Source organism: Lutjanus erythropterus, chromosome 17 (assembly GCF_056507025.1).
Source record: "Lutjanus erythropterus isolate fLutEry1 chromosome 17, fLutEry1.hap2, whole genome shotgun sequence".
Classification (NCBI taxonomy): Eukaryota; Metazoa; Chordata; class Actinopteri; order Lutjaniformes; family Lutjanidae; genus Lutjanus; species Lutjanus erythropterus.
The window spans coordinates 11,089,644-11,114,851 of record NC_139333.1 but is presented as its reverse complement, the minus strand read 5'-3'; the positions used below and the strand labels follow the sequence as shown (position 1 = coordinate 11,114,851).

General features: G+C 39.2%; 2 protein-coding genes across 5 annotated transcripts; one reads left to right on the top strand and one right to left on the bottom strand.

Moving 5' to 3' along the window:
• Positions 1-664: 664 nt before the first annotated feature.
• Positions 665-2,935, bottom strand: LOC146311772 (parvalbumin, thymic-like). Its single transcript, XM_084740111.1, has 4 exons — positions 2,355-2,935; positions 2,051-2,183; positions 1,828-1,937; positions 665-947 (listed from the first exon to the last, which is right to left on the bottom strand). The coding sequence occupies exons 1-4, from the start codon at positions 2,413-2,415 to the stop codon at positions 919-921; spliced, it is 333 nt and encodes a 110-aa protein (XP_084596237.1). The 5' UTR covers positions 2,416-2,935; the 3' UTR covers positions 665-918.
• Positions 2,936-4,968: 2,033 nt separating this feature from the next.
• On the top strand, positions 4,969-23,633 carry LOC146311771 (uncharacterized). 4 transcript variants are annotated; one of them, XM_084740986.1, is made up of 6 exons: positions 4,969-5,232; positions 16,644-16,698; positions 16,845-16,944; positions 20,040-20,772; positions 20,934-21,021; positions 21,857-23,633. In XM_084740986.1, the coding sequence occupies exons 2-6, from the start codon at positions 16,692-16,694 to the stop codon at positions 22,048-22,050; spliced, it is 1,122 nt and encodes a 373-aa protein (XP_084597112.1). In that variant the 5' UTR covers positions 4,969-5,232; positions 16,644-16,691; the 3' UTR covers positions 22,051-23,633. The 4 variants fall into 4 exon arrangements, with proteins under 4 accessions (XP_084597112.1, XP_084597113.1, XP_084597114.1 ...); XM_084740987.1 differs by lacking the exon at positions 4,969-5,232 and having other exon boundaries at positions 16,310-16,698; positions 21,857-22,058; positions 22,188-23,633; XM_084740988.1 differs by lacking the exon at positions 4,969-5,232 and having other exon boundaries at positions 16,310-16,698; positions 20,934-21,018.
• The last annotated feature ends 1,575 nt before the right edge of the window (positions 23,634-25,208 follow it).

The window sequence follows — 25,208 nt, the reverse complement described above, 5'->3', positions numbered from 1 at the left end:
GACAAATGAAAAATAGCCCCTTGGCTGACTGGCATATTGACAGCCATTATTATTAATGTCCTTAATATTATCCCTGTTAAATGGTTGAATAATTTAAATTAAACCATACTATCTTTTAAAATATATTGTTAATGCTGTCCACAGACTTTAACAGACCCAACCTGACAGAGAAACAGATGGAGCTGGATGCATTGCATGCGTCATGCATTTTTTCTGTAAGGTGACTGCTGTGAATATGAGGCAAGGGAAGTCAAATTACTCAGATCGAATACATTACAGACTGTTTTATGACCACATTGAGCTTTTTTAAGTCTGAATGTACTCAGTTTTATGGTAGTGAATATTAAAATAATCTTTCAATTGACACATTTTATCTGTGGGAATAATTCAAAGAAAATGGGATAAATGTTGTGTACATGTTGTCTAAATGTAAACATATAATTTACACCAAATTACTCAATCGAAGGTGTCAAATTGAGTTCTCCAGAATGTCAAACACTTCATTTGCACAGTGGAAAGTTGCTCATGCCGTTAATTGGAGAAACCGAACCCTCCTGCACAGGCTGGATCTCTCCCAGAGCTCGATATAACATCGTAACACGAGGCACGTGAGACACTTCTGCTCATCTGTTGACAAGAAGCAGGAAAAAAACCCAACAACATCTCATGGAGAAAAGTATGTTTATTCAGTTTTCTGGCAGGTAAAGACATATAGCAGAGAGGCAAGCTTTCATTTGTGGTCCACTTTAGTTACTTTATTTCATTACTTTTTTATTAAATCTACAACATATCTTATTACTCTAAACACATAAAAATCCCCGGATGAGTACATGTTATTTACCGTCACTGGTACACATTATAAAAGGAGGTCCACCCTGAGATTATCATGTACAACAAAACACAGGGATTACGCATGATTTACGATGACTTGACCAGCGCAGAAAACTCTGAAAAAAAAAAATTGAAAGACAGACAGAATTTTAGACATTTTTGATTCTGTGCTTTCTCATTCATCTGGTGATAATCATCCTGTTTGCTCATCTTCTTTTAATAAACTTCAGAGATGACCTAACACACTGGAGGGTGAAGCTCTGGCAGTGACACTTTGTACGAGGTGATTGATGTAGCTGCTCTTAAGCTGCCTGGCAACAGAGTGAAACAGCACAGGGATGAAAAAGTGCTTTATTTACACTGATTCTCTATTAAATGACATATTTACGCTGAAGGATAACTGTTTTTGGACTTGAAAAAATATATACTAATACTTTTACTCCTACTGACAAACTAGACTAGACACATGTAGTTAGTTTGTTTTGACCATGCCATGACAATAAAGGAATTTCTACTGTTTTAAAAGAGAGTGCCCTGTATTTTTTGTCATTTCTGTATTAAAAAATAATCACATTTATTTGCATTTGTATATGTATATGAGACAGATAGATGACACTGGTGATTGTTCAACATATGTTTTTGCAGAATAATATATCAGTGAGAGAAATTCAAAGAATGAACAGTATGATATATGAGGGTAAATACTTGAATCTGATTGGCTATTTCTGATCTTTGCATAAATATTTAAAATATCATGTGATCACTTCCAAGGTGCTCTTAAGGGTTAATGCCCACACTTTACTGTAAATGATAATAAACTGATCTTAAGTATAAGGATTGATAACTAGAGGCCCTGATCTCAGTCACCTCTCAGCCTGTGAGAAATGCTGTGCTTCAACACAACAGGACAAACAAAAATTTCCTGCCTGATAAAACCCTAAAACTCGCCCCCTGATCACAGCATCTACAGGCCAGGTGCTCCTCAGACCTACTTACCTTCCCAGCCGATCTTTCCGTCTCCATCCGAGTCTCCCTCCAGCAGGAAAGCTCTGGTCTCCGCCGCAGTCAGGGGCCTCGCTCCTTTGGAGAAGTTCTGCAGGAAGAGTCTGATGAAGAGCATAATAACATAACGGGAACAGAAGGGATGAATACACTAAACGTGCTGCATTTCAAACTGAAACATAAAACTACCAACAGTTTGGTGTATTTAAAACTCAACTGTAACTCATCCTGTTCTATGTAGCCACTTTTGTCCTGGTCCAAAATCTTGAAGACCCTCTCGATCTCTGTTGGAGTTTTCTTGGATAAACCGACTGTTTTGAAAAACATCTTTGGGCTGAAGGAATCTTTTGCTGAAAGCAAAAAAAAAAAAACAGATAAAATTTTAAAACCAGTTAGCTAAAATGGTGATGTCGTAAAAAAAATTTAGGTTTCATGCAACTACAGTGAACTGCAAGAGATCAAAAGCCTTATATCCTGTGACAAGACTTTTACTCTCACTCAAAACACGACCATCTCCTCACCTTTACAAGCATTAATTGCTGAAGTGATGTCCGAGGCAGCTAGAAAGTCGGTAACAGCCATAGTGGTGGAGACTCTGTTGTGGTGGATGTTTCAGCCTGGTGTAGTACGTGACCACTGATGGCAGAAAGAAGCTACCGGTGACAGTGAATATGCTTCACCCCCCGGGTGTCAGAAACCACCAGTGTCCTTCTGTGCGCTGTCACCTGCAGCTGACCACTTCAGCAAACTGTGTGTTTGTGTGTGTGAATGGGAGCCTGACAGACAGAGAACCTTATAATTGCATGACCGTGCTTTCTAGAGTGGTTTCTCCAGGGGTCAGAGGTCAAAGTGGAAATTATATCTACAGAAACAGACTGCAGTCAGGTAGCGTCTGTCTGTAAACAAAACAGTGAGTCAGTGAGGTTATATTTGGTGGATCTGGGGGGAACCTGGCTGGCCTGCATTTCCGCTTTGCTCGTGTTTCCCAGCCACAGTTGCTGCCTGCTCGTGGTCGTCCTGGCAGTGTTTCCTCAGGCTGTAAACATCCTGTTATTATGGCCTCTGTCACTTTCAGGCTGCACTCCACAGAGCTGTCTCCACTCACAGTCACCTTGTTCCCACATGCCACATTTAACATACGAGCGTTCATTTAAAAACTTGTTAAACTAACATGACGAGAATCACAATCACACAACGTGGTCAAGTTTCATTCTTTCATTTAGCTGATATTGTGTGCTCCAGGATTGAGATACACCAGTTATTCGTCCATTCATGACTAAGACTGGGTTGAACTAGCAAAAAATATATTGGCCAAATTATCAACTGCAGTGAAAGAAAGAAGAGGTGCATCTTGAAATTAAATTGGGTTGATTTAGTTCCTTAACTTTCTTTGATGAATTTGATTACTTTGCTCAAACCATCTAAAAAAAAGGCACCAATTTAAAAGTTAAACATCCTGAAGTGTAAGTGTGGTGCCACATGATTTAAAATTAAACCATGAATTGGGTTTAAAGATTAATCCTTGGTGCAAGCCAGCCTTAGCGTGTATGTAAAGCCCTTTACACACAGTTCTTAGTTCTGAATAACTATTAGTTTCTTTCAAATTAGTGTCTTACTAAATCTGGTTACAAAATAAACACTTAAGAGATGTGTTAGTTTACACAAACAGTAAAAACTGCCACAACCTGTAGCATATTTTAACATAATAGGACATATCACACACCAATCCTTTAAATAAATAAAAGTAAACGTAGGTATGACTTTATTTTATTTGTTTCGGTTCATACATAGTAGATGGAGTATGTTTTTTTCCTCAGAATTAGCAGCATTCATTTAGTTTAAAACGAGTGTGAAATATCTCAACATGCTAAAGTTATTAGGGTTATTAATATGTTTATTAAAGCATTATTGACATAACATTTTGTAGTTTGAAGAATTTTGTTTTATTTCGTGAATTCTAATTTTAAATCTCCCCATTTTGCGTCATTATTATTAACAAGCATCAAGTGATTTCACTATATGTGGGCAACATCATATTTTAATAAGTTAATGTTAGTTTTTCATTTAATTTAGGTTGCCATGAAATAGTTAGCCTACATCTGGCAGCTGTTGGCTGTCAATATTTAGCAAAAAGTAATCTCTACTTAAAAATTAGTTTCCATTATGCAACCATTTTTAGTTTTGTGGCACATAAATCAGTTAGTAAATGTTTTTGTTATAGGCTAAGTCTGAGCCACTGACAAAGCCCCTTGAAGCAAATGTTGTGATTTGTGGTACAGTATTTGACTTGACTTGCCATGTCTCACTCTGTAGGGCACTGGTTGAAACTGAAACCCACAAAACACTGTCAGGTAATATAGTTGAGGCATGTTGCCAGTTTGAAGCTTTTTTTCACAAGTAAAACTCAGTATTTCTCCCACAAGCTGAAAACAAAAGACAGCATCTATTATTGGCATAAGAACATTTTTTTTGATTTGCTGTAAATCAGTCAATGGGAATCTCTGGAAAACCACCTGCTGAGGAATTCTCACACCTGCAGCTGGCTTGGCAGTGTGGTTAACTGGCAAAGTTAAAGACTTTTGTTCTGGCAAAACCCTCCTAACAATATCTCTCTCTACACCACATCTGACCCCTTTTGTGTGACTGAAATGCCCACTATGTGATTTTGTGTCGGCTCTTCCTGCTTGCAGATGCCACTGCGGTTTGAAAAGCCGTGTTTTCCACAGTTTCGGTCCACATATGTCTTTACGGTTCCCATGTGTGAGGGGCTGCAGGAACTCTGAAGTTACTGCGTCACACAACAGGCAGCACGTGTGGGCCCAAGGCCTGGCCAGAGTGACGTGAGCCTGGTTTCCTCAGGATGGACCACAGTGAGGCCTGCAGCAACCAGAGGGGCAGAGGAACGACAAAAACATCCTCTGTCCCCCTCCCGCCATGTACCTGCCCCCCTCAGCCTTGTCCCTTTCCATGCTCCGACGCTTGTTTTCAGGAAGACCAGGCTTCCTGTGTGATGGAGCGGTGGATGAGTAGAGGAAGAGGGGGATGGGACGGAGCGGAAAGGACAGACAGAGAGAGAGAGAGATGGATAGGGATGAGGTGACGGCCCTGCGCATGCAGTGATTTGGGGAAGTTTGTTGCTTTAGTTGCTTTCTTGACAGGTACAGGCAGCTGTAAGGGACTCCGAGAGCAGGGTTACAGTGCAAATCTTCTGCATAGATAGAAAACTTGACTTTTTTTTTGTCTTGTTCACCTGAGAAAAGTGAGCAAAGCAGACAGGGAGTGGCTTAGGCTTAATATGAGGAAACACAAACGCAGTGTGTGAGCATTTAGAAATCTCTCCCTTTTTCCATTTGTTTTTGGAAATACTACAATCAGCACAAAGCATGGAAAGCAGCAGAGGTAAGTACTACATAAACAGATGGTAGGTTGAAATTTACTCAAGTTAACACAGCCTGTGCTATTGTTTCAGTATTGGATACACTTGTCTATGAGATATAGATAAAAGCTTATCTGTAGGGACTGAGGGAGCTGGTCAGTTCAGTGTGTTGCTCAAGGACACTATGACAGGATGCACCACAGATGTATTCACACATACTGGCTTTGTGGGGATTTACTGTGCGAGATTTGGCTTACAGAGCGCTTTTCCTCCTGTGGTATCAGTTATCACGTCATCATTGCTGGAATTTTATGGAATCAACTAATCTCTGTTCATCAGCTTAACACTAATATGAATTTTTTTTCAAATTAATTAAGCTTAAAATTTCTTGCATTTATTTTCAGAATACTACAGATACACTTTCAGATACACATACTGAACTTATAGACATGTCCTCTTCTGACTGAAGTCTTTTGTCGAGTTGAATGAATGTACCGTACAGAGCTCAATCAACTCATTAAATTAAGTTTCCAAAGAAACATGATCAGGATATTAGCAGACTTCCCAGCATGCATTTTATGAGAGTTAAAACTCTCACAAAAAACTTGCTTTTTTATAGTTTGAAGAAAACATATATGATGAAGACTTGTTGTGTGTCATTAATAAATTTTAAGACACGTTGTGGTTGTTCTCATAATAATGAAAACACTGCAGGTTAGTATTCAACTCTTAAAACTTTAATTCAGTGGGAGCAGTTTCATATATCACGTTTGTGACAATGCTGGATCAGGAGCAGCTGTGAGTTTAAGGATTTAAGGAAAGAATTTAAGGAAATTAAATTTGTTTGACAATGTAATATCTTAAGCATACTGATGTTTTCTGAAGTATAACTAAATTTATATCAAGTTTATTTGACTAGAAAAGTTTATTTGATTTGAATAATTACAATATTATCTCAACTTGTCTTTTCAGTCAACTTAAAATTTTAAGGCAGCCCAGACAAGTTTTTTCTTGTTTGTTTTGACAGTGTTGTAATAAACAATTATACAGATTATTAATTTTAATTAATTAGATAAAATGAACATTATTCAGCTGAGTCTGGGCTGTTTTTTTTTTTTTTTTTGTCTTTGGCTCCTTCTGTCCACATGTCCAGTCCATGAGCAGAGCAGCGCCTTATAACACCTTTGCCACCATCAATTATCGTGTGAAATCAGTAAATGAGAGCGATTGTGAAGGAATCTGCCCATTTTAGTGTCATATAAGTGTACGCCATTTATCTGCGTTTATCATTTTCAAGAGTAATTAAAGCTGCTTTACTTCCAATTTTTAGTCTCAGTAACTTTTTGTTCATTTTTCAGTATATCCACTTCATAGAAAACATAAATTTAGAATTTTTTTTTTAGGTTTACATATCTTTTCATTTACATGAGCTATTCATGAGAAAACGATTCATGGATATTAACAATGACTTTTGACCTTCTTTGACTGGAAATACGAAAGATAAAGGATATTTAGAACGTGTCAGATTTCAATATGACATTGTGTGTATCACCTTCAATTTAACTTGAAAGCCGTTTTAATTCAGATGGATGTTAATGTCATCAGGATAGATTTAATGTCCAGCTAAACTAAACCTCTAAGTCCCTCTGTAATGTCTGAAACGTTCGGCCTCTCAGGCAGAGAGACAGAGAAGAGGAGAGTCATCCATGAATGCATCCCTGAGGAAAGTGGTCACTCCTCCTTTTTCCTGGGCTCAGTTACTGCCCCGGCTATTTCCATCTGACCAGCTGCACTGTGGACATGCCGGTGACACTCAAATTCAGCCAAGATACCCCCTTCAACACACAGTTGAACGCCCTCCACCAACACCACCCCCCACTCTCGCTAACAGTTTTATCTCACTTGTCTGTTTTGGCACCAATCTTTTGATCTTTGTGGTCGTCTGTGGCACTCAGTGTGTCTGTGCATGTGTGTGTGTGACTCTTCTCACTACTCTGTTTTGACATGAATCACTCAGGGCTGGATGTGTGTGAGTTTGTATCTGCACATGCATGCATTTTGTTTATGTCTGTAGTGCTGTATGTCTGTGCGTGTCTTTGCATCTTATGCATGCTGTTGCCTTTTAGTTCCCTCCCAACCATTAAAGATACAGAGATCTATTGACTGAATATGGCAGAAGTATGTTTTGCTTAGTGTGTAATCACCTGATAATAAGAATCTTATGTTTTTGTTACCTTAGAATGAGTTTTTTATATCTACAGAGGCCACAGGTCCACCATGTTGCATTGGCAGGCTCTACAGTAGCCCAGAATGGACAAACCAAACGCTGGCTCTGGAGATAACCTTTGTAGCAGCGTCGTAGTTTCTCCTAGATGCTTGGAAGGGGAGTGAAACAAATGTGGAGGCAAACATTTCATGAAACATTTGACATTTCATTAAAAAGTTTGACAATTTGGGAAATGCACAGAATTTCTTGCCAGGAAATAACATAGATAAGAAGATTTAAACTAATGTCATGTCTGTGTGCTATTTAAATATGAAAGTACAGCTAGCAAACAGCTAACTTAGCATAGCGCAAGATTGGAAACAGGGGAAGACAGCTAGCTTGGCTCCATCAATAACAGACTCTACCTTCCAACACCTCTAAAGTGAGTTAGTATATTAGCAGTTCTGGTTCCTTATCCTTAAGAAGATGTTTTTTTTTTTGAAGGGTTTTGATGCTTGAAATAAGGTTTGTTGTTAACACAAGCTTCAGAGGTTTTCATGTTTGGTTCTATGAAATAAATTGACATATGTCAATTATTATCCCACTTCTGAATTTTGAAACTTAAATTTCGTAAAAAAGTGTTTAAACGAGACTACAGAGGTTGTTGGGGGCATTAAATGTCACCACACCGAACACACAAGTCGCTTGACGATGACTTTTTACTGCTGGAGGTGCTTCAAACATCAAACATCATTTTGCTTTGTCAAGATAATCTTGCTTAGCAAAGTATTGTAGTATGCCTTGCCCGCCACAGAGTTTATTTTCTGCACTAATCAAAAAAAAAGCAATGGAAAATCCCTTTGGCTTTTTGTAGAGGGAACTAACTTCCTGGTTGGCCTAAAATATGTCATTCCTGCAGCGCTCAACACAGTAGCTACTTCCCCCTGTTTCCAGTGTTTATGCTAAGCTGTGCTGGCTGGTAGCCATATTTAGCATACAGCAGTATCAGTCGTGCGAGTGAAAATACTTTGCTTAATGTCAAGCTTTTTCTTTGATGCAGAGAAAAAACCTTCCAGTCATGAAAGAGTTTCTATGTTTGGTGGATTGTAGATTACCTATGAATATAAAATACCCCTTTAATGCTCAGAGATGAAGCCTGTCTATAACCTCTGTGCCCTGGCCCCTTTATTTCTTATCTGTTTGAGCCGTAACCAAGCGGCAATCCTGACTCATTACATTTCGGACTTAAAAGTGGTCGCTGCTGTGCAACTGGATCAGGGCCCGATGAATACCAGTCAGCTTAGGACGCAAGTGATAGGATGTATGCAGGGACAAGAGAGGATGGATGGGGTTTTGGGAGGGGGGAAGGGATGGGGTGGGGGACTGAGGGACTCCCTCGGGTGTCTCTGAGGAGAGGATGGTCGTGTCAGGGTCAAATGGAGAGGCCTGGGCTGGGTTTATAGAAGTGCTGAGTATAGAACAATAAGTGCTTATGCTAACAAGCCAAGAACTTCAACGAATCATATTCTATCTGAACAACCTTATGTCTTTTTTTTTTTTTTTTTTACAGATTTCATATGATGGTTATTGGAATCTTCAAGCCAAAACAAGCTGTAAAAATAGGGCTTTGAGATGAAAGCATGGTGTCCTGTTTCATTTTCCTATAGTGTGAGGTAGTGTGATATACCCACGGGCAGCGCCTGATTCCCAAATAAAGATATTTATGTATATTCCAATGTCAGAGGCCGCTGTATACCTCATCACATTTAAGATTAGCCGCTGAAACAGATCTGCTCTTATCTGATCGGGGTTGTGTGTACGACTGTGTGAGTGTGTGTGTGTCTGTGTAAATGAGAGCTCTGTCAACAAGCGCTCAAACTCAGCTCCTCCATAAACACTTTAAACCAGTTGAGGAGTCCCACAGCTGTCTCAGAGCCTGAGTGTGCCGGTGCAGGTCAGAGGTCACAGCCCGGCTTTTCAACACTTTTCCCGCCATCCTTTGCCCGCCAGCGGTCCTGACATTTCAAGTTGAATTTGCCAACTTGCATGTGTGTGTGTCAACTGTGTGTGAACTTTATGTTATTGCTGAAATATAACTTCACCCCGATTAGGTGTTCCCTTAGCTGTGGTTTGATTACAGGCTAGGCTAAGTGTTTACATACGTACATGGTAACAGTCAGTGCTCAGCCCTCAGAGATGTGTCCGTAAAGTGACACACAGGCACAGACCCTCTATCACAGACTGATTCAGTGCTTTAGTGTGTAGCGCTGTTGTCTTTCATGCTCTTTGCAGCTTCTTCACAACTAGTGCATGATCAGAGAACCGCACACCTAAAAACAAAAATGAAAAGTAAATATTTGATTAAAGAACTTTTTTTTTTTTTATAATTGTCATTGCTACACCTTTAATTTTCCTAACAAGCTTCAGTTTGTGTGTGAATCCCTCAACCACACTACCCCCACTGATGCCAATGCTACACTCTACTGCTGTCTAGTGGCAGAACTCTGCAATGACACATACTGCAGACATGGTTTTAAATCACTTTTCTGCTCTTACTTGTCATGTTGATGGATTAATTTGCTTTATTTGCTACACAGTTGTAACCATCTATGCACGCACACGCTGCAAAAAATACACGTCTCCCATAAATCCATCAGTATTTAGGAGCAGCAATCCTGTTGAACGTCGTGTAAGCTTTTATTTTGAAATTCTTAAAGTTTTCTTGCTTTGGTAGGCACAAGTGAAAACTTAATTTATATAGTCCATATACTATATATAAACTATATAAAGTATATTATATATGTATATACTGTATATAATACATACATTGTAATGTATACACTGAAAAAATAAATAAATTTAGTTGAAGTTGAACAAACACAAATATTATTATTAAATTAAATATTATTTTTTTTAAATATTTTTGGTGGGACTACATTCAATAATCTTCATTATGGTTCAAAATGTTTCCGTTATTATGAGAACAACCATGACTTATCTGAAAGTATAGTGGAGACACACAGCAAATTTTCATCATAAATATTTTCTTCAAACGTTCTCAGAAACATTTTAACTCTCAAACAGTGCATGCTGGGAAGTCTGATACGGTGATCATGTTTTGTCAGAAACTTGATTTAATTAGTTGACTGAACTCTGTACAGTACATTCATTCAAGTCATCATTTCAATACATAAGACTTCAAGTTAGAAGAAGTCATGTTTATGAGTTCTCAAGTGTTCTGGGAATAAATACAAAAAATTTTAATACTTCAATAAATTGTTATATCATTATTTACTGCGTATTTCTTAAAAACACCAGATCAGAACAGATGTCAAAGTATTTTCTTGTCACAACAGAATGTTTTTGTCTTGCACTGAACTTACATTAAGTGAATTAATCCATTAAAATTCATGCAAATGAGGGCTTAAAATGTGCATATTTTCAGTCTCTAATTTGATTTTTCATTTTGATCATCCTGCATGTGCATGTCCTTCTTGTTTATTAATGATTGTAGTGTAATGAAGGCAATGATGTTCCCTCTGACACTACTTTAAAAACCCAACAGAACTTCTGGTCAGTGTGTTTCTTCACATTTTTGGTCAGCATACTTTCTGCAAACAAGTTATCTGCTCCCGTCTCTGTCTCTCTACACCCCTGGAATTGGAGAACCCTTTTTATAAGAAAGTTTTTGTCAAAGGTTCTTTACAAAACTAAGGGTTCCATTAAGAACCATTTTTTGGAAGAAGTAGTTCTTCCAGGATTGTTGAGACCCTTGAAGAAATCTTGCATCAAAGTTCTTTGTACCATAATATAAAAGGTTCTCGGTAGAACGTCCTGCGTGGGTTCTAGATAAAACTCTTGGAATAAAACCCCCTGGAATGTAAAAAGGTTCTTGATTGAACCTGTGTTCTCAGCAGCTCCCCCGGATAGGTTCTTGTTAGTTTTTGACAGACAGGGTTCTGGATGGACCATTACACCACAGAAAGGTTCTCTGGTTAGCCGCTTATAGGGGGTTCTGGTTGAAACCTTTCACAACTGGGTCTTGCTGTAACCGTTTATGTTGGGTTCTAGGTAGAACCCTCTGAAAGGGTTCCAAGTAGAACATTTATAAAAGATTCTACCAGGAACCACAAAGGGTTTTCTTATGGGGACGAGCTGAATAATCTTTTATGTTTCTAGTTAGCACCTTTATTTCTAAGACTGTACACATTTTCAGACAAACACACACTCCTTGTCTCTTTACACTCGCACACACTCACACGTCTCCCAATATGGCAGTGCCCTTGGCAACGGTGGTGCTAGTTCAGGCGGGCGCTGTTCCCAGCTCTGGACCGGGGAGGAGCAGGTGTACTGCTGTCAACAGAGGCTCATAAATACTCAGCCAGCGATCTGAGATGGATCACACATTTATGTCATCATATTAAAGACACTCTGTCAGCAAACACCTTTAAGACCCTGTAATCTCTCGCCTAACAGAACAGTCTTGTCTCCCTGCGGCTCACCGCTGCGCAGCAAAGGCCAGTGCTGATCTGCAACAAATTAGTCCTTCAATTCACAACCAGATGCAGAGCTGCACCCTGGCTCCTATTATTTAATATGTAAAGGCTGCAGAAAAGTTCCCCAACTTACTTTACATCCTTGGTAGAAACGTAACGCACTTTAGTGTCTACATTAAATGACAAAAGAAAACACGTCTAGTATATTTTATGTGTGCTTTTAAAAAGTGTTCTTCAAAATAGTTGTAATTAAGTTCAACTTCAGTTAATAGAAATAAATATACTAATTCCACAATACATAAGAAGTGTACTTTATTGTACATATACTGTAAATTGTAGATTAGTGTCCTAAAAAGTATACTCAGTTGCAAATCCTTAGAGTGGTAAGTTACTTTACTTTTGAAAAGTATAATTATTTTCAAGTCCTTTGTAAAACACTACTGGTAGGCTTCAATAAAGTGCATTTTAATTTCAGTATTTAAGTCTGCTCACAAAAAGAGCAATCTAATATAAGTTGATTTAAATCTGTACGTACTTCAGTGTATTTTGAAAAAAGTGGTACAATCAAGGTGATTTTACACTGTTAGTATGTTTTAGCAAAGTGTACTTTAATTTCTCTTCATCAGAAGTGTATTTAAGTAACAAGAAGTTGCAAAAAATATAAGTTTATTTAAAACTGCGCTTCAGTCTATTTTGAAAAAATAGCACAAACAAGATGAAGCATATATATTGATTGAGTGTATTAAGTATACTTGAAGTTGTTCCACTTTGGCACATAAAAGTTCACTAAATACACTTTAAAATGTGCTTTTCAACACTTTAATCAGAACTAAAATAAACTTAACAAACTTTAAGTGAACTAATTATTAATTCACTTGAAGTACACTGATGATTAGTCCACATATACTGATAAATGCTGAAATTTAATACACTGCATATTGTTCACCAGGGATACTTATTATATCACAGTTTTTTTTCCTGTTGAAGCCACACACCTTCAACAAATATGTACACAACAGTGACATGTTTACCACCCTGTATGTTGTTATTTTAGTGTCACGTCCTCTTGGCCCCTCTCCCCTGCAGCAGTGAGAGCCTTCTGTGTCCAAATAAAGGCTGCAAAACAGCACGACTAGTGTCCTGAATGGACGTTTCATTCACCCATATTACCCATAGAGCTTTGCAGTGCCATTCCACTGGCGTCAGACAGTGACTTACTCCATATGTTCCTCCTCAGGTCTCCCCAGTGCACGGTGTATTCTGCATGCTCAGAATAAGCCCAATGGTCTCCAATTACCCTCCTCTCACGGATTGTTTGGTGTCACTCGCCGTCTGCCGGCTGGATATGATGATTCTGCGCCTGCAGTGTAAAAGGATAGTTCCACAGTTCTTCTGGCATGCGATGCGCACGTTACAACTCAATTGGAGCAGTAAAACATGAGTGGGACCAAACCAATTAACCCAAAAATTCAAGCTGAAGTGTTACCATGGCGCCTGGGCTTGTTCTCACCCTCTTTGGCACAACAGACACGTTCTATATTCTAGTTCACCTGTTGATGCCCGTGAGGTCGGGTTACCCTGTGTACTGCAGGGAATTATGGGATTGAGCCAGATGAGAGAGTTGGCCGGCTGGATCTCTGCCTGGTTGGCTGTCAGCACATCTCTGGCTAAAGGAGCGGAGTAGATCAGGGGAGAAGTGATATTCAGTGCTTTATCCTGCTTAAATAAACTACAGCAGATCATAAAATACAACTATGAGGCTTCCAGTCAGTCAGAAGTCCTGAAACCAAATATGTGTCCCTCTTTCATCTGATATTTATGTGCAGAAGTTGTTGAGATATCAGATTATGAGCAACCTCAGATAGCACACATCAATCATTACTCCAATATGAAAATAGAAAGTAGACAAGACTGAGACAAGCTCACATTTTGTGCCGGTGAGAAGGCTTTCAGCTCAGCGACTGTATCACATCCTCATGTGTACTGCTAAGTCCAGTGAAAAAAGAGTTGACTATACTGAAACATTGTACTGTAAGCAGTCAAAGGGCCTCGCTGACCTGATATGGATCCGGGAGCGCAGGTTGCTGGGGGACACGATGCCTCTGAGCGCAGGTCGTCTGTACAGGGATGAAGGATGAAAAAAAAAAGCAAAATGGTCAGAAGAAGAAATGCAATCGCCTTCCATATTCTGAATGGAAACACCATCTGTCCATCTCAATATCCCTTTTGCCATCTCTCTTTCCTCAGTACCCTTATCTCCTACTTTATTTCCCCTCTCTTGGGAACCAGAGGTGGACTGAATGGTGACAGCGTTGCCTCCTGGGAACAACATCCTGATGCTGTCTGGGTGTGTAAAGCAGAACTCCAGCATCAGTGATTTTGTTGCCAGGGGGACGACTATAGCAGCGGGAACTTACTAATAAATATGGATACTTAGATGGTAATGATGATGATAAATAATGGTAAAGTGCATCTGATAACAACAGCACAAGGGAAGCCACAAGTACAGTAGCAGTTTGAATTGTAGTAGTAATAATATATTTATATCAGTAATAATGTCACATCAGTAATATTTCTGTTTCTAAAAAGCTGAGAAAACTCATAGTTTCAAGACTACATTTTTGAGTTTTGAATCAAACTCTTAACTTTTGAAATAAACATGAAGTGTCGCTGACCTATAATCCTTTTTTTTTTTTAGATAATTTACTTTCTTTCTTTACAAAAACTGTAATCTTTAAATTGCAGGTTTTTCCTCCCAGTGCTGTTCTGCGTTCAGCCTCCAGAGGGAGCTAATGTTCACTGTTACATCCAGTGAGACCAAGCACAAAACATAGACTAAGAGTGCTTGTGATAATAAAAACAAACTAAAGTTAAAAAAAATAACCCTATGCTACATTAAAAATGCATCATTAGTAATTTAATTTCTTAATTTTGATTATTGAAATGATGCATTGCAATCAGATCAGATTGTGCTCTTCCTTTCAACTAAACTCAAGTGATCTTCTAAATTAAAAATATTCAAACTGAATGATATTCATCATATCAAAGATGGGACTGGGAAAAAAATTCTCACACTGTAACACCGAACTCTAGTTTCTACATTATGCAGAATGAATCTAACCTGAGCAATCATTCATATTCAGTAAGTCAGCGAAGAGCAATAGACAAAGCAAACATAAAACAAACAGATCATAAAAAATACAAATAACCTTAAATACCAACTTAAACTTAAATTAAGTATCTTACTTTCATTAAGAAGGTAGGAATATTTCTCTTCCCTTATGTTCCTTTTTTCATGTATATTAAAAAAAATAGACTAGACATGGTAAAACTTCCTTTGGTAATTATTTGTCATATCATTAAATGTATTTGTATGTATGTGTCCTTATGGACCCTTGGTGGACCCTGGTTCTGGGAATCATATTACATATAACTTATCTGGTGAAAATAGATTCTGCCAAAGTGTATTTGTGGGTAATGTTTGTAGAGTTGCATGTGGCTCTGAAATGTGAAATAGACACAAGATGGAGCTGGCCTTGACATTAGTGATGAATGTATGATAATGGCTTAACTTATTTTGTACATTTAGCTTTCAATAATCTTATCAACTATCCTGCCTCTTGAGGGTAATTTAAAACCAGTTCTCAGAAAAAAATAGGTAGTACTGTTATGGAGTATATGCAAGTTTCAGCTGACCTTTTTCGCAGCAGATACTCAGTTGTGTCATACCAAGAAAAGCACAGGTACAACCAATCGCTCTGTTACATTTACATTACAGTAATTTGGCTGACTGCAGCCATCGATAAGGTTATTAATTACACCCGTGTGTTCCCTACTATGAAACGTCAAAATGCTGTTAAAAGGTTGAGGTGGAGGGTTGCTTTCTGTGCCCTTTTCACAGCATGCATTTTGATTATGAGTATGCTAACTTAGTGAGACCGCTGGATTCACGTGAGAATCCATCCTGCCAGGCTTCAAGTAATCCATTTGTGTCCACACCAAAAGCAGTGCAGCCAATCAGCACCCTAGGAGGGACTAGTGGCAGCTTCGGGTGTAGTTTTAGGTGTGACAACAGCGCGAAACATCCATGGATGCTACAACGGTGGCTCCTGAAGAGGTTGGCGTAGACAGAAAATCCCTAAAGGCATTTTTGCAATATCAAAAAACATATTGCCTCTGGCCATAAAAAAAACACAAGGGCATAAATGTCCTAAACAAATGAAGGTTTTTCAAGGTTTTTCAAAAATTCAGAATTACAGAGGTCCTTCAGCATACAGTCGTGAACGTGCAAGATTAGCTGTGGACAAGCACATACACTCACACGTGGAAGCGACTGCATGATTCCCTGGTGGAATAATAAATATGTATAAAAAAATTGAACATAAAAACTAGGGAGATGAAGAAGAAGGATAACGTACAGCTTATATGCCACTATGTTCATCAGTCAGGCAGTTGTGTTACATTAAACCAGATAAGTTATTGATCCCCATCTTGCACTCTGCTGCTGCAGAGAGGCCAGCAGCAGCCTCCAGGGAGAGCACTGTATATACGAGCTCTTTGTCCTCTCTCTGTCCCCATTCTTTTCATCCCCTCTTTACGTCCTCTGATCTGCTCCCCCTTATTTCATTTTCCCCCTCTATCCTGCAGGATCCCCCCCTCCTCTCTTTTTTCTGTGCATCTCCCTGTTTCCTCTCTCTGCCCCATATGTTTCTCTCTCTTTGCCCTCGATCAGGCTTCTGTGGTGCAGTAAAAAGCCTGGGGAACGAGTGGGGCTGACACGATGCAAGGTAAGGAAAGAAATCTGCTGGTGTCATGCATGCTGGATGCAGAGAGATTAAATGTGTTGCAACACATTTTGCAGAGTCATGATGCAGCAAGATTTTGAGGCAATGCATATCAGATGATAAGCATGTCCCTGTCTTTATTTTCACAGAGTTTAAATACTTAAGGGATGGAGCTACACTGGTGATTTCATTGGACGGTTTGAATTGGCTTTCTAAAGGGAAATGCAGAGACAAAGGAATCAAGAAAAGGTATTTAGATTTGTATTTGTTTGTGTGTTTATCTTGTGGTGGTGGGACTTAAGGGTGTCTGTTTGTGTGTTGTCTGTTTGTCGAAGTTATTATAATCTGTCTTTCCCCTGAGCTCCTCCACCTGTTACACAGTGAGGTGTTAATTTAGCTGAAACAGGGCAGATTACTGGCTTCGTGACCTCCTGCATACGTGTGTTTTTGTGTGTGTGAGACCATACAGAGGTGTGTATGTGTGTGCATGTGTGTCCTTTTACATCCTTTACGTCACAGCTGCTGTGAGTCAGCTCCTCTCTTCCTTTCCTGAGTCACTCATCCAGCGGTTGCTTGGTTACTGCAGAGCGGTGAAAGTTTCCTATTGCGTCTTTGTCTCCGTGGATGGATGGGCCCCGATATTTATTCAGGCTCAGGAGTGAGTGGCCAAATAATGTATGTGTTTGTGTGCATGCGTGCGTTTGTGTGTGCACTGTTTCATCAAACGGACAAAGGCTGACAAATCAGTTTTAGTACATCCTGTTGTGAAGGGCAGTCTGTGCACTGCAGCTGACCTCTTAACGTGTCTAGTGGATTACAAAAAAACAGACAAAGCAGACACTAAAATGGAATTAAGACTATCTTTAGACAAAGCGTACATATCATGTTTCGTCACTGTGCCCAAACTGTAAACTGTATGCTTGTTGAATGGGTGGCTCTACGTTACAGAGTTCATATCATAACCAGCCATTGAAACTATTTGTTTTAACTTACAAAAGAGAGGTCTGGGCTGCCTGCCTGCTGACACTGTTGACTATTGGTATGACACTTCATCTCTGTTGATCTACGCCACATTCAAACAGCATGTCATCCAAACAGTTACCACATCTGCTGTGCCATTTAACACTGTTAGCTTATGTCACTATTGTATTGGCAGATAACCAGTGACTGTCATTTACGCAATTCCCTATTGCACGTGGGTAATAATCTGGCTGGGAAGATCAAGCTAATTGTTAGTCATCTACAGCTAACATAGCCAGTTTATGTTGTTGGACCAAACAGAATATTAAATATTATATGTATTCTCTTATTTTTTGGTGTTCTTAAGCTTAAATCTGCAATAACTGATTCTTCCTTCTTTTTGTTTTTGTCCTCTTGAGGGCAGCGTGAACAAAGTATGAACCGTTGACAGTAGAATTAGTGGATGGCGCTTTGTGGTCTGAAAAGTGAAGCCAATGCTGAAGCGCCTTAAAATCGGCATTCCTTCTCATGGCCAGCAGGGGGCAACTCCAGTGGTCGCAAAAAGAAATCTGATGTATGGAGCCTTATGAGAAAATGACCCTACTTCTTACTTGATATATGACCTCAGTTAACAGTTTCCTAATCAGTTTAGGGTCCCAGTGGCTACTTTAAAGACCTCTTCTATACTGCATGATGTTCATTTAGTAAATTCTGGTCCCATTTAGAGCAAAATATATGATAAAGCGGGGTATGCTTTAGAGCAGGGCTATCGTGTGATTGACAGGTCATCTCAGTAAACCCTTTCCTCTGACTAGTGCACATTCACCATCGACAGTAATCAGCCTGCAGCTCACCCTCTCACACTTGCTAAAGTTAGATACTCGTTATGATACACTCCCCTGACCAATCAGTAATTTTCAGTGTTTGTTGGCTTACCTTTACCATTGAGATTAAATTGCAAATTCTCCCAGTGCAGAGACAGAGGCATTTTTCTTCTTTTTTTATGAGTTAGTCCTGTAACTTTATCCTCCAGACGCCATGTTTGTTTGCTCAGCTGCACTACAAGCACAGAGACTAACCCCTGCTGACAGAAGCTGTGCACTACAACACAGCATCTCCCTATCAGTTTGATAGAAAGAGGAGCATCTGTATTCAGGACAGGACTGAAAATCATACAGTTGAGATTTTTTTAGTACCTTGGTATACTTAAATACCTTTATACCGCCAAACTCGAGGCTTCAAAATAGTAGTCCACTAACCAATGGGTGACCTCATGGTATTTTTGTCTACTTATTAATCTACGGTCTATGTTCTGAACACAACAGTGGCATTGCCAATTGTTAGCAGACAGTTGTGTATTTACACATCTAGAGGGTTGAGCAACATTATCATTCAGTTGGAATAGTGTTTTTGGCCATGCGTTTGATAAAAGTCTAATATTCACTCTCTTTTAGCTCTGTTTTTGGTCTCTACCATGTCCTTAAAGACATATCTGGCTGTTTAGCTGCTAGTCACTAACTGCTTCTGTTTGTTTGGTGCTAGGCAGGTTGTCTACGGTGGGTTTTTTAGAGCTTTTTTCACTGAAAACAGCTGATTCAGGCAAAAACAATGGTTTGATAATGGTGAGAGTCAACTAAAACAGTCAAGTTGTGAGCCAAAACAAACTATAAAGCTCAGTAAAGCAGAGAAGAGCTGCAGATTTGTTCTCTGGAGGCTCATCATCACAATGAGCAACCCCTTAAATGTTATCCCTTTGTTTTAACATTGTCATTTCATACACTGTTTCTAAAAAATGATGAATTATAGCCAGGTTAAGTTATATTATACACTAATGTTAAATTATGCCTTTAAATTATAATTCTAGTTTAATACAACTTTGGTGCTATTTTTGCTGTTTTGACATTGTTTCTATTGGTATGATAAGTTTGTATTCACCATAGTAATTGCTGTAATCTGCGAATACATCAATGCAACATAGTCTGACAGGATAAGACTCATGAGTGGTACGACTGGTTGTAAACAAGGCAACAGCTTATCTTTTTAGCAGTTAAATGGAAAATTAGCACCCTGGAAATGATAATAATCCCCCAGTGAGCTGAGATCATGTGTGTGCCCTGTCAGAAATATTTTGTCTGTGTTCCCAGTTGTCAGCAATTAAACTGGTAAGTGCAATATAATAGCAGGTTTCTTCCACATGAGAAATTCTGAGTTGGAAATGTGCGGGTGTTACTATTAACATTAATGATGGCTCTGTTCCATTTCAGTGCCCCAGTAAACCATGACAGTCATGTTGCCAAAATTAGCTTGATGTCGTCTTCTGTCTGTGATGATGAACCAATTTAAACACAATGACGTCTCAGAGTCTCATTGTGAATCATTTTCAGGGATGAGGAGCTCCAGCTGTTGATGTCCTCTGGTCCGATGATCCAGACTGATGAGCAGCAGCAGCCAATCACCTGCTTGTGTATTCTTGATCAAAGAGGAAGTGGAGCCCCTCGGTTATGGAGGAACAGTGACTGCAGATCAAGTTTGGCTGCACAGCCGCCATCATTCTCTGTCCTCCCGCGACAGCGTTGTCTTCCAGAGGAGTCCACGCATCATTCAACGCTCGCCTCTTTAGCTTCTTTTGTCTCAGAGTGCCTAAAGGAGACAACATGGACGCGGCTTATTTTAAACATGCAGGACTTTTTCCGTTTCATCAAAAAGGACTTAAGCATCGTGACCCGGCAGGATGCTGTCGCAAAGAATCAACATAATAGCTTTATTATTTTCTGTGATGAGGACATACCGCTGCAACTTTTTAGTGACACTGGCTACGCTGAGGGCTGTAGGACATCTATAGGGGACACTGGTTGGGATATTAGTGATAACAACGTGTTAAGTGATGTGAAAGACTCCACTGCCCACTGGTCCCATGTTCCCAACACCAGCAACTCTGAGGAGATTCAGCATGAACTGGTCAGCAGAGACAATTTTAACACATGCAACCTTAAAAGTCTTCTGAAATCCTGTCAAATCTACAATCCTCCAGGTGTCTTATCCAGGAGGAAAAAGAATGTAAAAAGGAGGAAGAGTGTGTCCTTTGATGACGATGTCGTGGTCTACCTGTTTGATCGGGTACTGTCCTTCTTTTGTCTTTGTTATACGGTAGTTTGATGTGTGTGGGCCTTGTTTCCCACTGGGAATAATGACAGGTAAACACATAATCATAATTTTACTGGCCAAGGCTGTGACACCTTTTTTATTTTCTGTTCAATTTCCACTGCTACTGTTCTCAGGAGAGTCCCACCGTGGAGCTGCACTCTGGGCCCTGCACATCCCTGCCAAGCAGCTGCAACCTGCCAGATGTTACATTAGAAGACAGTGGTAGTGTTCTGAAGGATTAAAACTTTTGCATGCCCCATTACCCCATTAAAGTGGTAATAGACAACTGTTTTGCTTGAACTTATCATTATGGTGTAAATGTTGCAAAGAATAATGATGCCCTCAATATTTAGACTGGCTTCCTACGAACCTCACATTTACTATACAGTTCTGTCCGCCACTGGACACAATATTTCCCAGGAAAATGGTGTGTTTATTACATGCCAAATGAGTGGACAAATTCATGACCTTTTCTCCTGATATTTTCTTCTAATGATGCTCCCAGCCCTTTACCAACCTCTGCTATGGTTAACTTGTTTGTGTAATGTAATAACGTTACTCATTTCTCCTTTTTTGGTGTGTGTGTACATGCTAATTCAACTCCTTGATGATTTTTATTGAGACAAAGAGGCATCGCAACATATTATAAGCTTCAGTTTGTAAACAGAAGCCAGTCAGGTTAGGGTTAGTACAAAGATCGCAATCTTTCTTATAAAAAAAAGAAAAAAAGAAATCTTCTGCAGCCGCAACTATTAAATTCTCTATTTTCCTCTGACACGTTCTAAATTTTTTGGATATATATAATAAATATATATATATTATATATATAACTTTCAAAAACAATAATTTGGTAATTAATAAATGAGATAATATTCTGGCACTAAAACTTGGCATAAAATGAGGAAAAGTAATTTGATCATGTGTTTAACTACTTCAAACCGAAGTAACAAGATCAGGGCGGGACACTTCAAGAGAATATTTAATGTTTGTATGTTACTGATCCAGATGCTGCAGGCTGTTGACACTTCATTTTCATTTTGGTTGGTTTTGCCTGCAGGTTTGGAGTGGGAGGACGACTTCTCAGCTTTGGAGAAGAGCAGCCATTTTCAGTGCGTCCGGCAGTCCGTATTACCTCGACACGACGCCCCGTCCCTGCCGACACAGAGCTGCACGGCTCTGTCCAGACGTTTCTTCCTGTCCCAAACCTGCCTGTTCCTCACCCATGTCACCGAGTCAGACCTGGAGCTGTGAGGTTAAGGGTTAGTGCCACAAACATACACAGGTGGTGATTTTTATGACACACCGGTGGCTCTGTCACATCGTCTGCGTTCAGCCAAAGGCCATCTAACTGTCACCATGGCCTTACGTGACACTTGTTTTTCTTTCAGACAGCAGCCTTGGCATAATGGAAAAACTGACTAATCGTCCAGATCTCGTCCTCCTCACCTCTAACTCATCTCTCCTGCCCTGCACCTCCCTCCTCTTTTATGATGAGTCAGGGATTTTAATGGGTTTTTTTCCCTTCTCTCTGCTCCAAATGGATTCAGAGCACCTGTCGTTCGTGACATCACGGCCACGCAGGACTGTGTGACAGTGCATTCAGCTCTCACAGTTGTTGGTATAACATGATCACTGGCTATGATGCGATAAAACGGCCAATTGCATAACAGCTGGTACATTTCCAGCTGCAAACCTCTGTGGAAGCTGCTTTTAATGCCCGGTTGTGTCCTTGGACCTCATAAATGTTGTCAACTCCAAGTTTAATAAATTGCCATGTGTCTGAACTCCTGTTTTATCTTTAAATTGTTGTATTCAGCAGATTCCAGGTTGAGCTTGGAGTATACACGTTGTTTATACAGTTTGTTTTGCTCAAACAGAGCATGCTTGTGGAGGCTTGTGTTTGCTCGCCTCATTACTGAAGTGTATTCAGCTCAGAATTTATCAGTGGCTGTGACTAAATAAACAATGTAAGGCTTAGGGGCAATGGAGGCGGGAACTGAACAAACTAAAAGTAATAGATAATGTTTCCACAGAGCCAGCATCAGCGAGGTTTGGTTGATTAGATACAGTGTACCTGAGTGAGGAGGAAAGGAAACCTGGCAGGACCAGTCTTACACACACACACAGACACACACACACACACACACACACACACACACACACACACACACACACACACACACACACACAAGCTGTTCAAGGACACCAAAAGCTGAAAGTGTTCGCCTCTAAGAGCTGGGAGCTTCACACCTGCACGTTATTGTTGTTTCATGTTCATATTCATGGTTATGTTGCTAATAGGCAAATCATGGTGTTGTGAATTCATTCATAAAATACTGCTGGGGAATGACCTATTTTCAACTGAAGCTACCATAAAGTTTTCTGAAGTTTCTTTTTATTTTAAAAAAGTTGCTGTACATTATTTGCTATTTCCCTGTTAAGCTAATGTGCCACTTAGTCATAAAACTGTCGCATTAAAAAGGAATGAAACAGAATTAGCGACAGACGACTCTATTTTGTCAGAAATCAACCAAACAAAAATATGAATTCATCAACATTTTTCTCTCCATTAAACATTTTACATACTGTTGCTACAGTTCCTGTTAAAAGGAAGTTTTTCCTCGCCAGCGTCACCTTAGTGCTTGCTCTTGGTGGGAACCGTCAGGTTACGGTCTAGATCTTCTCTGTAGGAAACTGGTCCTGAGATAACCTCTGTTTTGGTTCGGTGCTTTATAAATAAAACTGACTTGACTCGGCATTTTCTTGGTTTAGGCTATTTGTCAATGTGGCTCTTAAAATTAACGGTTTTATATGAAAAATTTCTAAATTGATTTGAGGGGACATTTTAGGAATGTATGTTTCTTGTGAAGTTAAATACAGTAGTTAGCACACTTTTCTAAAAACTCAAAGTAGAAATGTGTGATATATTTACATCTACTGTACTATTAAATCATAACATGACCATGATATGTCAGATTAAGGAAACTGAAATAAGTTGATATACCGGTTTCTCCAACAACAGCACTAGCCAGCATGTTTCATGTTTATTAGAGTTCAAATTACTGTCGAACAATCACCGAATGAGTAAGTGTCAGTTTATGAGTCATAAGAAATCATTAATTATCTTTTAGATGGAGCAGATGTTTATAACAAGTAAATTTATCAATGGAGTCTGGCAGCCAGTCACTTAACTCCAAGTCCAGAATGTGTATTTTTTTTGTTTTCTCATTGTCAAATTATAAAGTTGTGCTCATCTTGCACTCATGTAGGTTTTAGTGTCCTGCCTGGGCTTTGAGTCAGAGGAGGATGGGGTGGGTAAACAACTTGCTTCAACCATAGGTCATATATTAAATAGAGCTTCAATGTATTTAATATATTGTCTGACTTGCTGTTTGGACTGCAGCATATGGTCTTACATGTTGCTCCTTTAAATTTCCTTTCTTTAAGCTAGAGAACTTCAAGAGACTGTGGTGCATTTCTGATTACTACAAAAAAGAAATGCTGTGAAACATGATTTAAATGTGTGACTGGTCACTCAGTATATCTCACTGCCATAATACCAGCCTATCTCCACTCCACTATCTGTCACAGTAGGAGAGGGCAATAATCCCAACTGCCAACAGCCCAACAGTGGGCCCTCAGGTCAAACAGACATTACTGAAGATCACACACGCAACTGGGGAAGGGGTGTGTGGGTGATTATTCAAAAAAGGTTAATCATGTTATGTTCTGTTGTTGCTTGTTTGCCATCTTTGTTCAGTTTACAGTAGTTTGGCAGCATCTGTCAGTGGTCCACGTTACACTGTCATTACAGAGAAAACAATAGTGCAGTGCAAAAAGTAACAGTCTGTTAAAAAGTAAATAATGTGAAAAAGTTTTCTTGAATGAGACCTGTCCCTGCTTCTGTACATTTCAGGTGTAGCCTGGAGGACTGTATTCAAATGAAGCAGTGGAAGGCGATAAGCCACAATGGAAATTATGTTAACTGCTTGGAGTTAAAGGAGTGGACGCTGAACCAAAACAAAGTGTCTCTGACTCTGTTCAGTGTCTCATTTTACTTACAGTCAGCCGAGAAAATCAGAAAAGATTAACTGAGGAACACTGAAAAATAAAACACGACATTTGATTACTTTTCTATTGTGGTAGAATGGTGTTGTGGCTAATGTTTCAAGTAAACAGCAAATGACATTTACAAGGTTCCTATGTCGAAATTTAATTTTGGATATGGAAAACCATTTATTTTATCATATCACAAATAGGCTCAATATCGCTTTTTAAATATTATTTATATATTTATATTATTATTTTAAATATTAGTTAGAGACCAGTTATGCAATCCAACATTTACAAAAACAGGATCACTTTTTCCTTCAAAACTTACATACTCACACAAATTAGTTAGTTATTGG

What these genes read in the sequence shown, in the direction of transcription:
- LOC146311772 (XM_084740111.1), bottom strand. Translation starts at nt 2,415, where the DNA reads ATGGCTGTTACCGACTTTCTAGCTGCCTCGGACATCACTTCAGCAATT. An exon ending in AGCAATTAATGCTTGTAAAG is followed by an intron (nt 2,184 to 2,354) that starts GTGAGGAGATGG and finishes TTTTGCTTTCAG; the next exon opens with CAAAAGATTCCTTCAGCCCA. An exon ending in CGGAAAGATCGGCTGGGAAG is followed by an intron (nt 948 to 1,827) that starts GTAAGTAGGTCT and finishes TTTTTTTTTCAG; the next exon opens with AGTTTTCTGCGCTGGTCAAG.
- LOC146311771 (XM_084740986.1), top strand. An exon ending in GACAAAGGAATCAAGAAAAG is followed by an intron (nt 16,945 to 20,039) that starts GTATTTAGATTT and finishes AATCATTTTCAG; the next exon opens with GGATGAGGAGCTCCAGCTGT. An exon ending in TGGTCTACCTGTTTGATCGG is followed by an intron (nt 20,773 to 20,933) that starts GTACTGTCCTTC and finishes TACTGTTCTCAG; the next exon opens with GAGAGTCCCACCGTGGAGCT.